The sequence below is a fragment of the Eleutherodactylus coqui genome, chromosome 5, assembly GCF_035609145.1.
Source record: "Eleutherodactylus coqui strain aEleCoq1 chromosome 5, aEleCoq1.hap1, whole genome shotgun sequence".
Lineage (NCBI taxonomy): Eukaryota > Metazoa > Chordata > Amphibia > Anura > Eleutherodactylidae > Eleutherodactylus > Eleutherodactylus coqui.
The window spans coordinates 148,421,634-148,436,840 of NC_089841.1; the positions used below are offsets into that span (position 1 = coordinate 148,421,634).

The following is a 15,207-nucleotide window of genomic DNA, read 5'->3' on the forward strand; positions in this document are numbered from 1 at the left end:
ATTGACTGCCAGGAACACAACACGCTGTTTGACGATCCTGGTCTTTGAGGCAGGTTGCCATCTTTTGAGCGATAATCGTTGTGTGTAAATGCACTTACATCTTGCAGATATCGTTAAGCGTGCTGAAAGACGACGATCAGCCTTATCAGGGATTCACAGCGGGATACAGCTGATACTATTGTTTCAGTTGTATCCCGCCCCCTGATAACGGACCGGGTATGAAGAACAGAGCGGTCCAGCTCTGTTCTCCATACCTGGTACGGAGCGCTCAGCTGCATAACAGCCGGGCGCTCCATGCAGAAAACATCTGGATGCAAAAGACAAGCGGGGACACCCCGCTTGTCTTCTGCATCCTCCGCTCCGAGCGCTCCGCTGTATAACAGCTGGCCATCGGAGCGGGGAAACAGCTGGATGCAGAAGACAAGCGGGGACACCCCGCTTGTCTTCTGCATCCTCCGCTGGCAGCGCAAGGTGATCGCTCATCTTGAGCGATCTTGCACTTTAAATGACACAACGATGATTGCTCAAAAGTTGCTTAGCGACATCTTTTGAGCGATTACTGTTGTGTCTAAATGGGCCTTAAGGTATTATAGGCAAAAAAAATGAAAACAAACAGTAATTGGATAAAAGTGACTTTTCCAAGTCACATGCGTAGGATGACAGCTTTTGGCATGTAACATGGAGTTGCCGGAAATGGGTTTTTAAAACAACTTTGTTTCTACTCTCCCACTGATTGAATTTCCCATCAAATATAGATCTAAAAGCTCCGTCTCCTTCTCAGGTTGTGCCGATGTGAAGATCAGATTATCATTATTATCATTTAATAATGTAAGAAATTCTGTGGGGAAGATGACCGGGAATCCCAAATTATGATCACACTATCTATACGAGGGGCTGCTAAGTCTTTGGCTTTACCCAGAAAGAAACGAGATGGGAAGATGAAACTTTACATTTATTCCACATACTCTCCACTGATGTCGACACACTTCTCATATCGGTAATCCAAGTTCTGTAAGCCTTGCAAAAAAAAGGATTTCGGTTGTGCCTCAAACCAGTTATCCGTTGCAGTTATGGCATCAGAAATGGTGTGAAATTTGGTACCCAGATGATAGTCGGAGGGAGCTAGATCTGGTGAATAAGGTGGGTGGTCAACCAGCTGGATGCCTAGCTCCACCAGTTTTGCCATGGTTGCTTGTGTAGTGTGAGCGAAGGCGTTGTCTTGTAGGAACAAGATTTCTTTGAACAGCTTGCCGCACCTTTTGGTCTTCAGAGCTGCCTTTAATTTATCCAAAAGTTCAATGTAATACCTTGCATTGATGGTGGAACCATTTTGAAGGTAGTCCACTAACAGCACGCCATCCTTATCCCAGAACACAGACGCCATCACCTTAGTGGCTGATTTTTGCACCATGAACTTCTTCAGGCGAGGAGAACCACTGTGCCTCCACTCTTTTGACTGCTCCTTAATTTCAGGGTCATACAAATAAATCTAGGTCTCAAACATAGTGGCCAGTCGATCCAGGAAGTTCTTATCAGTCTGGAAACGCTGAAAAATGGACCGGGAAGTTTTCACTCGCATGCTTTTCTGATCTGTTGTCAAACATTTGGGGACCCACTTTGCAGATAGCTTCTTCATGTTCAAATGTTCATGGATAATGACACAAACACGTTCACGAGAAATCCCCATGATGTCTGCTATTGCTTTAGCTGAAATTGGCTGATTCTTCAGTATGAGATTGTGCACAGCATCGACGATCTCCGGAACGACAACCACTCTCGGTCATCCAGGACGTTGCTCATCATTGGTGCTGAAGTGGCCCATTTTAAATTTGGCAACCCAGTTCTTAACTGTAGAACATGAAGGGCATTGATCCCCCAATGTCTGCGGCATATCACCATGAATATCATTCGTGGACTTTCCTTGCAGAAACAAGAATTTTATCACTCCTCTGCTCCCATTTACTGTGAATATCGCCTTAGACTCCACCATTTTGTTTTCCCGCGTGCCTAGATCACTGCTGCCATAAGCTACAAACACAAAATTTTGAAAACATATCTTAGACACATAAGGCTTTCATGTGATGTAACATTCGTTACCATAGAAACAAAAAAGAACACAAAGACTTATCAGCACCCCCTCGTATGTCTTCCATACCAGACAACGTTGTCCAAAGTAATATTCTAAGAATTGTGCTAAAAACAATCCTCCCACCATGCCATGTATAGATTTGCCAAAGAAGGCGAAAAAGCCGGGCCTATAGTTGTACATATAATTTATTAGCAAACCCGCAAAAATTATGTGTTAGCAAAACATTTGTTCTGATTCAACACTGTTCCACTAGAGGATAAAAAAAAGGGAGCTGCTCTGCATGTAAGAAGGGGCGCCCATAGCACGTAATTGTGTTATTGTTCTACTGGTTAACTTGTTTTCTGTTTGCTTGAATGTTATTCCGCATCCTATACTAAGTGATGTGCTGTCGCTCAGCTGTAGCCGACACGGAGCATACGTCTTTGACACTTCTGTTACTAAGAGGAATTGTATCAAGACAGAGGTTTCTTCATACATTAACATCAGAGTTCCCGGTCATCTTTGTTCCTTCCTCTGGTATAAAGCTCTAAGTTTAATGAAGTTTTCAAGGTCTAGGGTTATATGAGTTCATTGTGTTTAGAGTAAATGGGTGGAAAGAATTCATTGAGTAAATGACTTTTCAAGTAAGCACAATCATGTATGAATGATTGAAAGGATAAGTGGATAGAATATGTCTCCACCCCAACAAACCTACTCAGGTGCTACACTAGCACCCTCCTCTGGCTGCAGCTGGAAATGATTTCTTCACATATAGTATGCACCTACATGGTCAATGTTTAGAAAAGCTTATATAGGATTACAGTATGTACAGCATTGGTTATTTTAGAAATTGTACACTCAGCATTATATTCTCTATTGACTAATCTAATATTCGCAAGGTGCTGCACTGCATAATAAGATGGTTGCAGCTTGATACAGGGTTTTTGCTACCAGCTTTTTTTCTACAAAGACTAATAGCTGGATAGTAAAATATATATTACCATTCGTATCATTCTTTCAGGAGAAGCATTACAATGCTTGTGCTATTTCTTACTGTTTTAATTGTTTAAAGTTCATCTGTCATTAAAATGTTTGTTTTTCAACGCTTTTGCAGAAAACCTTTTAGAATAATGTGTTTTGCACCACGTGCTTCTCTAACTAAAGGGGGTTTGTCATTAGAGTTTTAATGACTGAATGGACAACATAGTTCTATGCAAATAGCATGCCTGGAGTCCTCCGACAATGCAGAAGCATTGCAGAGTTAACACTTTTTTATCATGCCTTTTCCTCTATGATTGGTGTCAGGGCTAACTGCTCTGAAATCCCACTTGTAATCTGTTCTGCACCCTTCACTAGTACCCTATGGGGTTTCGTCATGCACCAATGTGTATTCCCTGTGGCTTCGGTTGCACACAGCCGGCTCCTGTGGGACTGTGCTAGTATGCTAGGGAAGGGAGCAGAGCATGCATGCACAGGATTTCTGAGTAGCAGCTAGCACTGAGTGTCAGTGATGGAGAAATGGATATGATAAAAACGATAACTCTGTGCTCTATACTTCTGTAGTCCCCCAATGACTCCAGGTATGCTGTCTGCATACAGATAAAGAACATGGGACAATACCTCTGCAGCACCACCTATTGGATAGCAGTATTCCTGCAAATCAATGTACAACTTTTTAACAAGTCTGTAAAACAATGATTGGGAATAGGAAACCTAGCCAGAAAACCATACACAGACAGCTGTTTCAGAGTGTTTTCCCCTCAGCATGCACTGCTATATTCTACCTGAATGACACAGAATGTTTTAATAAGGACGTTTGTAATGCTGTTTAAAAATGTGCATGGTTATGTTGCACTTGTAGATACTGAAAATCTGATCGCGGACACTCTTTGTAGAACACCCACACTTTCTCATGACTTTGCAAAAAAGCTGCCGTTTTGTACATAAAGAATAACACTATTTCCCGCTTTTGTATAGCTTGTTAATGGCATTTTTTGCCAGTTTTCTTCCCTGCAGGCTCTCTAATTTTCAGTTCTCTCTCAGCTGGTAGTAAGAGACTCCCGCTATGATGGCGCTAACCACTAAACATGGAGAAAACGACATATGCTGCCCCTGCTCCCTAACTTTCTGTAGTGCACACACCCATGAATAACTACATCCTGTAAGACAGTGCACAGCTCGGTGTACTGAGCAGTGTAGGTGTGATTTCAGTAGCTGTAAATTGCTTACTATTTAATGATAGTGAAGGCTTTATTATCCAGTGCTTTTTTGTTTTGAATTGAACCCTTCCTCAGGCCACTCACAAACAACACACAACTGAGCATTTAAAAAAAAACAAAAAACAGGGATAATGTTGTGTGAACTTACTGGATCATCTGGCATGTTCAAGACAACTAAAGTAAAATACAAGATCTATACAGAAGATATCAAAAATTCATAACTATAATGGGAAGTAAGAATAAAAACTCAACTAATTAAAAGTTTTATAATATTATGTAAAACATAGTTGTTAAAAATAAAGGATGGCTTGGAGATGGACGTCTCCATATCATAATTTCATAGCACATTGTTAAAACCTAGGAAATAATTTACAATGTGCTGTGAAATCTTGATATAGCTATGGAGAGTGCTTTTGAGTGCTGGGTTTCCTATTACGATTTTAATCAACTAACTGGTGCAGTTTAGTAGTAACTATATATTTCTAAACTGTGGAAGCTGCGGTGTGCTGTGAAATTAGGATATATTTATGGAGTCGTCCATTTTTTTAAGCCATATTTTTATTATTTTTTTAAATCTTTTGTTAGTGTTCTAAATGTTCTAACTTTTAAATTAGCCGTGGTTCTCATTGAATTATGAAATTAGGATATCTGTATGGAAGCGTTTTAACTTTGAGCCGTCCAATGTTTCATACCTTTGTTGTTAGTATTAAACTTTTAATTAGGTGTTTGATTTATGTCCTTCAGCCTTCCCATTATGCTGATCAATTATTGATATTCCTTGTATAGATTTAGCGTTTTATACTTTTTTTGTTTTGATCGTGTGGACTGATCCGGTGATGTCACAAACTGTCGGTTTCCTTGCACCTTTTTAAATGCTCACTGTTCCATATTGTTAGTCGCCCAAGGAAGATGTCAATCCAACAGCGAAACATGTTGTCTAATAAAGCCTTTATTCATCTCGCTGGGTTTGCACTTCTCCTTATTGGCAGCCCACTATCATCCCTTTGTTTGAACCTTCAGCTCCCCTCTCCATAGATCTTTATGGGCAGCTTGAGTCATCTCGCTCCTCCTTCATATCTCTGTTTTGTAAATACAGGCATTACGTGACATCAAGGAGACAGTCACTGCTGCCTCTTGGGGAGTGCTACAGAGAGAGATAGAGACTGCTCCCCTGTGGGTGCAGTGCATGGGAGATAACCTAGCAACTACTATCCACCAACCAGCTCATGGAAAACTGATAATTACACATAGTCTGCACAGGGGAAAACCGGTGAAAAATGCCCAATATAATTCATATATTGTTCATAAATACAGTTACTCTTCATGTACAAGCTTATTCTGAAAAGTCACCTAAAACGAGATGTATACTTTACAATCGGTCTTTCTTTCTAGTAGTTTAAGGAAGTAAAAAGGTATCTTGATGAAGGTATCACATTAAAAAAATTACCTTTTGGCCTTCAAGCAAGTAATAATTAACAAAAAAAATGCCTAAACACACGTCCTTTACACAGTATAATCACATCTAGAAGTTCCCCATCTCCTTACATCTTCCTTTTCTCCATCACAAACGTTAAGGGTTAAAACCTCCTTTAGCAGTAGACATGTTCTCAAACTTGCCCCCCACCACCACCACTACTCCCCAGCAGTAGGCATGGGCTTCAACACAAAATAGTTTGTGCATCTCTCTCCAGCCGTAAATATGGGCCCAAGCATCTCTCCAAAGCCCCCATAACAGAAAACATTTTCAAAACTCCTCCTCCAAACATACAGCAGTAGACATGGCCTTCAACATCTCTCAGTCCCTACCCAGCAGCAGACATGGATTCAAACCTCTTCCCCGTCCTTGTAAGGTTTGCACAAACCACTCACTCTTCCATTAATCATTCTGTTGACTGTTACATATGCTGTGCCTTGTGTAGGATGGTCTTGCATGTCTCTTCTTGAGCAGGAGTGCTCCTCTCTGGCTTGGCAGCGTGACTATGTGTTGTGGGTAATGCTTGCCTCCAACGCATTCACTAGTCACAGCATCTTGCTAATGCCACTGTTTGCTGATAACAAATTTAGCTAATTCTGATTCCCAAGCTGGGAGTGTCACAGCATCCCAGTTGGGAATCACTGGTCTAAGCCCCCACTGACCTAGTCTAAAAATACCAGCTCATAGACTTATTCAGATATTAGCCAAACACCTTTTGCCACATTTTACAACCTACATGAAGGTTCCTCAAAAGGTTGTCTCACAGTTTTCTCAGTGGTTGTCCCTTTAATATGGAAGCTGCTATGGAGAATACAGCAGGTCTGGCTTCCCACATTCCTGTCAAACAGTTGATTTTATGTCTGTCTGTTACATCCAGAACTGCTGACCAAACAATAGCGAACTACAGGGAGCTGAGAACTGAGGCAGACTGAAAGATTTGTATACGGACGAACAAGAAGTTGCTAAACATATAGGCAGACAGTAAGTGTAATGAAGCACCCCAAAGCTCCTTGACAGGACCCGCCACAAAGCGGAGCACCTGCCCTGAAAAAGTGACCCTCACTGCTTGTATGATGCACGATCAGAGAGGAACCAGGAAAACTAAAAACAGTGCATAACAAACGCTGAGAACAGAACACAGAGGAAGTAGTAACAAACACACACAGAACTACAAGACTCAGAGAGGCACACAACCAAACAAGATCACCACTCAGGACAGAGTCACTACAGACTAGACCTGACCAGTATGCAGGAAGTATAACCGTCAGCCTTTGGAAGGAGAGGCTGGTTTAAATATCATAAAGGCGTTGCAGACTGGATGGCAATCAGCCTATCAGTGAAACAACCCCAATAAAGTTAGTGATTAGCTGGCTGGGCTATCCGTCACCCAACTAGCCTTTCAGCCAAACTGCAGCAGGTAGAGGTTTTAACCCTTGGATGAGAAGGACTGAATAAAACTTGAATGTGTCGGCAGATGCTCCACTTGATCTGAAGCTGAGGTTGTGATGATGCCCCCAAATGAATCCCAAGACCTGGGAGAAACCGATGCCAGCGGCGCCGTGACACTCTCCATGTCATTGCCATCAGCTCTTTGATCTGGTAGCTAGAAGAGGGTCTTGAGGTGGAGACCCCCTCTGACATTTATATGCCTTTTTTAAGGTATTTTTCTATAATTGAGGAGAAAAAATTAATCTTTTGTATTGGCCCAGTAATATTTGTAATTTTCTATTTTTTCTTTGTCATCAGGAAATTACTAGACCCACAGATACATTTGCACAAATGGCTTAGCTCAGCATTTATCAGTGAAAGAACAAAAATGAAACACCCTTGACAGGCGATCAGTTGAATTCAGGTTTTCAATCATTGTTTTATTTCTTCTATTACCTGAATTTGCAAGTTTATGGAACGTGTGACAGTGAGATACAGTGTCCTTTAAAAATTGCTGATTATTACAGATAACAAGAACAAAGCTTCCTCTGGCTGATAAATAAAATTTGATTTGTTTTTTGTACGCTTCACATTTTATACTTGTTGCAGAATCATAACTTCTTATTCCTGAGTAGAATTTTTTGTAAGCGTATTTAATAAAGTCTATGTGGCACATTTATAAAAGGTGTCTAATGCTGTCAGTTTTTCATGCTGTGACCCATATTTGCATTGGCATGCAAAAATAAGCAAGCACATTTGCTAAAAATTATTCACTGATGTAGAGGACACGTAGCCCCATAAAGGACACCAGTAACTTACAAATCAATAACATGACTGTTCTAGCAGGTAGAACAGATGTAAACATACCTGATTGACCAAAATACACCTACTACACTTGTTTGGTGCATTATAAAAGGTCTCATTCAACTACTGTGCTCACAATGCTAGGAACCATAAAAAAAGCTGTTTATGGCTTCACCACCTGCCAGTCTGTAGGACACCTTAGAACTGGATTATGTGGTGGGTGAGGTGGTTTTCATAGCTCATACAAAAAATAATAATAATCTTTCTTTATATAACGCCAACATATTACGCAGTGCTTACAAAACAGGGAGAACAGATACAAAGATGCAAAAACAACGGTAACATGAAGTAATCAGTTAATATAAACAATAGGGGTGAGGGTCCTGCTCCAACGAGCTTATATACTACAAATAATGGGGTACTATAGAAGGTAAAGGGGTTGAAGATGTGCATGGTATGACGAGGTGGAGAGTGAGGGATGCTATACACAAGCAATGGTCAGACTTGAGCCGATCTAAACATCCAGCGATGGACAGATCTCAAGTTTCTGTAGGGGCCTGAATAGGCCAAAAAGTGGAAAACGTAAAGGGCCACTTTAGCAAAAACATATTTTTCCATCCCAGTCCCCCTCACCTGATTGCCTATCGCTCTCTGGAGGTTTCCTCTGTGTATTGCACGTCCATGCTGTGCAGTGCCCTGTCTGATGCTTATCGGGCATCATATTGATTGTTGGATTTTTTTACTTTTGGTTTCAAATCAATTCCACGATACTTCAGCACAGTATTAGCTAGAGGTTATATTATTATTTCTGCATACTCAGAAATAATTTAATTATTACCTTCTATATTCACCTATATAAGCTACAGACCATAAGTATACAGTCAGCAGGATGAGCTGTGATCTCCTGTATTATCACTGTGAGACAGGAGCTGTGTGATCATCAGTAACTGTGATAGGAGAGTCTGTGCCCCCCACTAGACAGCTTTGTGGTAGGTTCCATGTAACTGCATAACACATACTGTGAAATTGACTGATTTCTGATAACATAAAACCAAGTAAACCTGACCAGGTCAGAATTGAGATCCCATGACCATCTAAAGATGAAAAGGCCAGGAGTTTCAGATAGACATAACTTAGCAAGGTAAAGCTAGCTCACTTATATACTAGCTACATCATGAATGAAAAAAAAAAAATTTCTGGAGCATCCCTCCCATCATGCTAAGCCACACTTGTCGAGCGAACTGCTAAAGACATAATTCTGGTACAAGGCATGAGCATCAGTTTCCCTGCCACAAATTGAACCACAACTTTGGTGCTTAGCTTAGTAAATCTGCTGCATTGTGTTTAAGATATATTAGAACATAATGATTGAAAGACACTAAAGCTTGGTCTATACGCATCACTGATGGAACTCGTCAAAACTAATAGCAACCAAACAAAAATATAACGAACATTTCGTATCACACGAGGCTCATCACGTCTGGAAGGCTATGATTACATAGCGTAAAAGAGGTTGTCCAAGTGTAGAATTTTTTTTTTAATGGCTGCAAATGTATTAAAACAATAAAAGCAGCGCTGCTCATCTGTTTTATTCCTCCAACAATCCATCGCTACAGCTTCCGTAGTCGTCCTTCCTATTTGCAAATGCTACCACATGACCACTGCAACCAGTTGGCATGTGACTGGTGTGGTCTGCATTTTCATGGCATCAGAATTTAGATGCTTGGAGCCAGGATGCTAAGAGAAAGGCATGTGACTACTGTGGTCCCTGATTGACTGCTGCATTAAGGTGGTTGCTGTTCGTAAAAAAAAAACAAAAAACACTGGGGGGAGAATGGAATCTACAGTCAATGAGACCGTTGGTGATTGCGGAACACTTCACTATCTTCGGCACATCCCGCTTAAGTGAATGGAGCGTGGCGGGCATGCGCAGCCACCACAGTCAGAATTTCAGGATGCGGCAGGAGCAACATGGTTAAAATACCCCTTTCAACCTTCAGATCTATTGTCTATGTGAGGCAGAATGGTACCAATAGTGGTGCTGATTAAAGCAACCTTCTAGTCCCAGACAAACCTGGATGTCAGATCCAATTCTCTAACTACCAGATGTGCATTGGTAGTGCAGCGGTAGTCTAAAGGCTCATTTAGACCCAACAATTCTCGCTCAAAGCCGTCTTTTGAGCGAGAATCGTTGGGTCTAAATGCACGGACATCGTTCCTCGCTCAATTCTAGTTTTCTTGAATTTGGCAATGAACTCTTATCAGCTCGCTTCCTGCTGGTTCACAGCAGGACGCAAGCTGTAATCACGGAGAACAATACAGCTTTTTGCTTATGCAAAACAGCTGTATTGTTCGCTGAAAGATAGTGGCGGTGTCCCGCTCCACCTGCATAGCTCTTAACTACTATATACTATAGACTGTCGTTTGAGCGACTTTTGAGCGATCATCTGTCAGTGTAAATGGGTTTTAAGACGCTACATGCTGCTTTGATTGGCCAAGACCAAGGCAACTGATGCACAGTGTGCATTAGGAAGTCAGAGAAGCAGTACAGCCATCTTTATCGGGGACTGGAGGGTCGCTTAAAAATTTAAATTCGCTGTTGTGAAAGAATTTGCATTAGCAAGATGCCCCAAATTTTTGAAAACCATTATTAATATTTGATCTGTGTTTTAATTCATTGTTCCATGGTTTTTCAGTCAAAAATACATGCATTTAAGTGAAAAGTAAAAGAAAAAAAAAAGCTCCCAAAGCTGTGCAGTCTTTACAGTGTAAAACGCCCTGTGGGTCTAGAATAATGCCCTGATTATCCAATGATTGGTTTTCATCACGTTTTAGGGAAACTCTTTTGAATTAAATATTTTTCTTTTTGGAAAGTCTTCTGCTGTAGATAATTTCAGCTGTAGCTTTGGGTGAGTGAAATAAGTAGTTCCATGATACTCTGTAAAGATGAATGTTTTAAACCACTCATGCATGATGCAGTGTAGAGAACTCTTTCTTTTTGTGTCTTCTCTTTGTACATCATGTGAAATCTCCTTGAATGATTATGATGCTCTTATTGATCTTTTATGTTCTCTTTTAGGAATTTGTCAAAATGGCTAAGAGACTGATGAGTGAACCAAACCTGAAAAGGAAAATTACTAATAATGCGAAAAACTATATTCGTACTCACCATTCATGGGAGCTTGAAAGGGAAACCTATCAAAATCTTGTTCAAATCTGTCTGACGGAAGGCCTTTGAAGTGAAACTAACCCCATGGTTATATATGTATTTCTGCTTCATATGATTGACTATTTTTATATTGTGAATTTTTTTTTAGATTTTCAAGGGATGTTTTTAAGATTTTAATCTTCACTGTTTTTAAAGACATAAACACCTTTTCTGTCTTTTAAGTTAACAAATCAGATTTTTTTTCTGTTATTGTTTGAATGTTTTTTTGTTTTTTTACATGGTTTGAGTCTAAATCATAAGTATATTTTTTTAAATTGTGGTACGCCATTCAGTGAAGGGAATATTTATTTTTTTTGTATGAGAGAAATGGGATTAATTGTCAGATTTGTGACTGTTGTTTTGTATCTGGCACGACTATATAGATTGTTTTTTTTTTTTTTGTGTTCGATTACATCGGTAAGGCAATGCCTCACAGTGAGGCCATATTCTCACAGCACTAATCCGCATTGGGTTTTCCCAGTGGGCACTTTAATGAAAATTTGTATCAAGAATCTCTGTGGTTTCCACAGATTTTCATTTATTTCAGCCCAGATTTACTCGGCTTTATCCCAGTCAGTGGTAAAAATGGGACAAGTCTGTTTTCTTTCCACGGCATGGTGCGAATCCATATTAAGCGTAATGGGAGACTTTTGTATGCAGATTTTGTGTTACATCCATTGCAAAATACATCATGTGAAAATAACCTAAATAAACAGTTTTTCAATCTATAAACTCACACTGAAATTGATGTGAGGAAACAAGATCTTGGCAAACATTGTGACCATTATAAAAAGTCTGGGCTGCTTGGATTTTTGTGACTATTTGTGTTTTTACTGCAGCTTATGGGCGACCAAAGGTCTCTTTATGACCCTATAGTAAAGGGGATTTTATAGTAATGTGATTTATGACTTATTGGATCTCCACTGCAAGGCTTATGTATTGCAGTGAAAGGTAAAGTCTTCCCGATTAACCAGGACCTTATTTCTTCTTTATGTTGCTTCATGCTGTATGTATCTGTACACATCCAATGGAAAGAAACATTTTGAAAACAATTAAAAGGTGGTCACATTTTTGTAACAGTTTCACCAAATTTCTTGGTGGGCCTGGGATGACATAAGTAAAGCATTAAAAAAAGGTTAAAGTACAATCTGCTTAAAAGAGTTAGAGAACTAAATCTTCCCTCTAAAGAATAGCTGCTTACCAATGTAGCAAAGTTTAACTGGTGTGTGATAACGGTCTGCCAAAAGTTATCCTAAGCCAATAAATATCTATTGTTCTCGTAATACAATAAAAGCTATTGTGAAGCAATTGAAAGGGTAAAACTGTGACACAGAAAGTTTGTCATAAATCATTATATGTACAGATGAAGCAGAGTTTAATTTGAAATTTAATGCAAGAAACGTGCCTCTCAAAAAGTTATTAATCAATAGAAGGATCAAATATTTATGGTCAATAAAATTCAATTGTCGGTCGTCAACATGGTATTGGAACATTGTACATAGTGGAGTAAAAGGTACAAAAAGAGTACCGGGGTAGTGGGAAACGGAACCCAGAGGTGATTTGAAACAGGGAATATAAGATTGATTAATTTGCGTTCTGAGGCTCTGGCCAACATACGTCCGCTTTTAATTCCAAACTCATAGAATAAACTACAACAGAATGGAAGAGTCCGCTAGAGACCTCTGGCCTCAAGATGAATGGATTGTAGATTCTTAAAAATTGAAGCTGAGAGTGCCTGTTTATAGCAAATTTGCGGGAGTTTAAGGGCATGAGCCCTGTTTTTTTTAAATTAGCACCATGTTTTATTGGCGGTCCCCCCCCCCCCCATTCCAAAAGGACACATTTGAGGATCTCCCATTGTATAATGGGAGAAGTAGGGTCCTGTGCATGGTCAGAGGTAAAGTGCACCAAGCAGAAAGAACTCATTACGTTTCCATGACCAGGAACCCTTAGTGTGGGATGGTGGTTTCAAGGTACAGAAAACGGGAGCGTGGTAGGTCCTAGTATATTACTTGTACTGGAAGATGAGACCCAGGGAAGGGCAGCATTTTAGAACATGATATAGTCCAGATGACTGTAGGCACCATGGGTGGGGGTAGGGGGGAGAATAGAAGCTATAATCCCTATTGAGTGAGTGCTGGATCTGCCATGTGTCATATAATTGAAGCATGAGGAAAGCACACTTAAGCCGCTTGAGAGCATTGTAGCTCAGACTGGACCGGTCAGAGGAGATAAAAGCCGGGTCCAGCATGAGAACAAAGTTTCTCCATAGCACCACAGTTTCCTGGCCTAAGGGCAGAGCCAAATCAATAAGCCTCAGGAGAAAAGGGACCTGACCCTGATGAGGTGCATAAGCATTGATGACTGCAAACTCCAAGCCCCCACTGTAAAAAACTAGTATAAAATAACGAGCCTCAGGATCTGATGTGAAACTTATGACTTGGTAAGCAAGGGAGTTGTGAATAGCTCTGGCCACCCCAGGGATCTAAACTGGGAGTTATTGCTGAAATATCAGTGTGTGAATTGCCTATGGTGAATAGAGAGTGTCTGGCCCTCCTTACAATGTGTCTCCTAGAAACATGCGATATGCACCTTCTGTTTATGTAAGTGATGGAGTATAAGCAGGCACATTAAACCCGGTGCCCGTGTCCACAAGTAGGAGCAAGTCCACATTTCCACGGTCTAATTACACCAAATGGGCACTCTGGGTTTTTTTTCTTGGACTACGTGCAGACTGTCCCTCTCCAGGAATCAACACAGGCTGTGAGGGGTGGTTTGTTGCTGATTGGGCAGACCTCAGTGTCTTACAAGCTGAGGATAAAATTGAAGGCAATGGTGATAGTGCTAAAGAGGGGAGGTCCAAATTCTGCAAATAGTTAGTGAGATCCTCTGGTGATTTTAGGGAGATAGAACAACCCCCACGCTAAACCACTAGATGATAGGGAAATCCCTGTCTGTGTTGTTTCTACAAGCTAAGTTCCTTGACTCCATGGAAGTGAAGGCGGCAGATAACACATCTCAGATGCTGTCAGAAATTGATCATGCTCATCGAGTCCTATGTCCTCCAAGAACTGTATGTCCCGTTGGAGAGTTAAAAAGAGTAGTTAAGATGGAAATTGGGTCAGAAGTAGGAACCGATTCCGGAAACCCACAGATACACAACTTATTCCTTCGGTTTCTATTCTTGATGTCATCTAAATGTTTCTGTAAGGCAAACTGTGCAGAATGTTATTGCATGGAGGTCTGCAGTGAAGTAATAGCTATAGGCTGATTCCAAGGTGTCGATTCTGCCAGACAGCATGGAAATTTCTGAGTAAATTCAACAAATTTCTGCTTGCATTGGTTTACAATCTGTTTAGCAAGAGGGGAGTTATCTTCTCAAGAAGGTAGTATTTGTACCATGTTTTGTAAGTCAGTCAAGGTGACTGGTTTGTCACCCTTCGAAGGTAGGTGAAACGGAAGATGAAGCATGAGTAGACCTAGATGGAGGTATTTGTAGCAAGGATCCTTGTTTTTTGTATCCCCCTGAAGGTGCAGTGTTGCAGAGGAGGGGGATTTATCAGGGAGGGAGGCTACCCAAAGATGAGCCAGAGGACCAATAAGAGGATGTAGCTGCAGGCAACATACCTGACTTGTAAGGTGGATAAGATGGTCTAAGTGCCGTTTCCTGTGACACAAGGGGGACAGGTTTTTTACACAGTTCATGCCAAATATAAAGGAGACCAGTAAATTCATAGAATCATAGAGTTGGAAAGGACCTCCAAGGTCATCTGGTCCAACCCACTGCTAAATGTAGGATTCACTAAATCATACTAGACATATGTTTATCCAGCCTCTGTTTGAAAACTTCCATTGAAGAAAAATTTACCACTTCTGGTGGAACCTGTTCCACTCCTTGATCACCCTCACTGTCAGAAAGCTTTTTTCTAGTATCTAATCTGTGTCTCCTTACTTTCAGTTTCATCCCATTACTTCTGGTCTTTCCTTGTGCAAATCAGAAAAGGGC

The 15,207-nt window shown here is 40.6% G+C and overlaps 1 protein-coding gene across 3 annotated transcripts in view; it reads left to right on the forward strand.

The window, feature by feature from the left end:
• Nucleotides 1–12,597, forward strand: part of GLT1D1 (glycosyltransferase 1 domain containing 1) — a 91,134-nt gene extending 78,537 nt beyond the window's left edge. The window contains exon 12 of one of the 3 annotated variants that reach the window (XM_066603403.1): nt 7,508–7,759. In XM_066603403.1, the coding sequence (XP_066459500.1) occupies nt 7,508–7,549 (42 nt within the window). In that variant the 3' untranslated portion in view covers nt 7,550–7,759. Of the gene's footprint in view, nt 1–7,507; nt 7,760–11,072 lie in introns of those variants that run through there. The other 2 variants (XM_066603402.1, XM_066603401.1) reach the window with 2 other exon arrangements.
• The last annotated feature ends 2,610 nt before the right edge of the window (nt 12,598–15,207 follow it).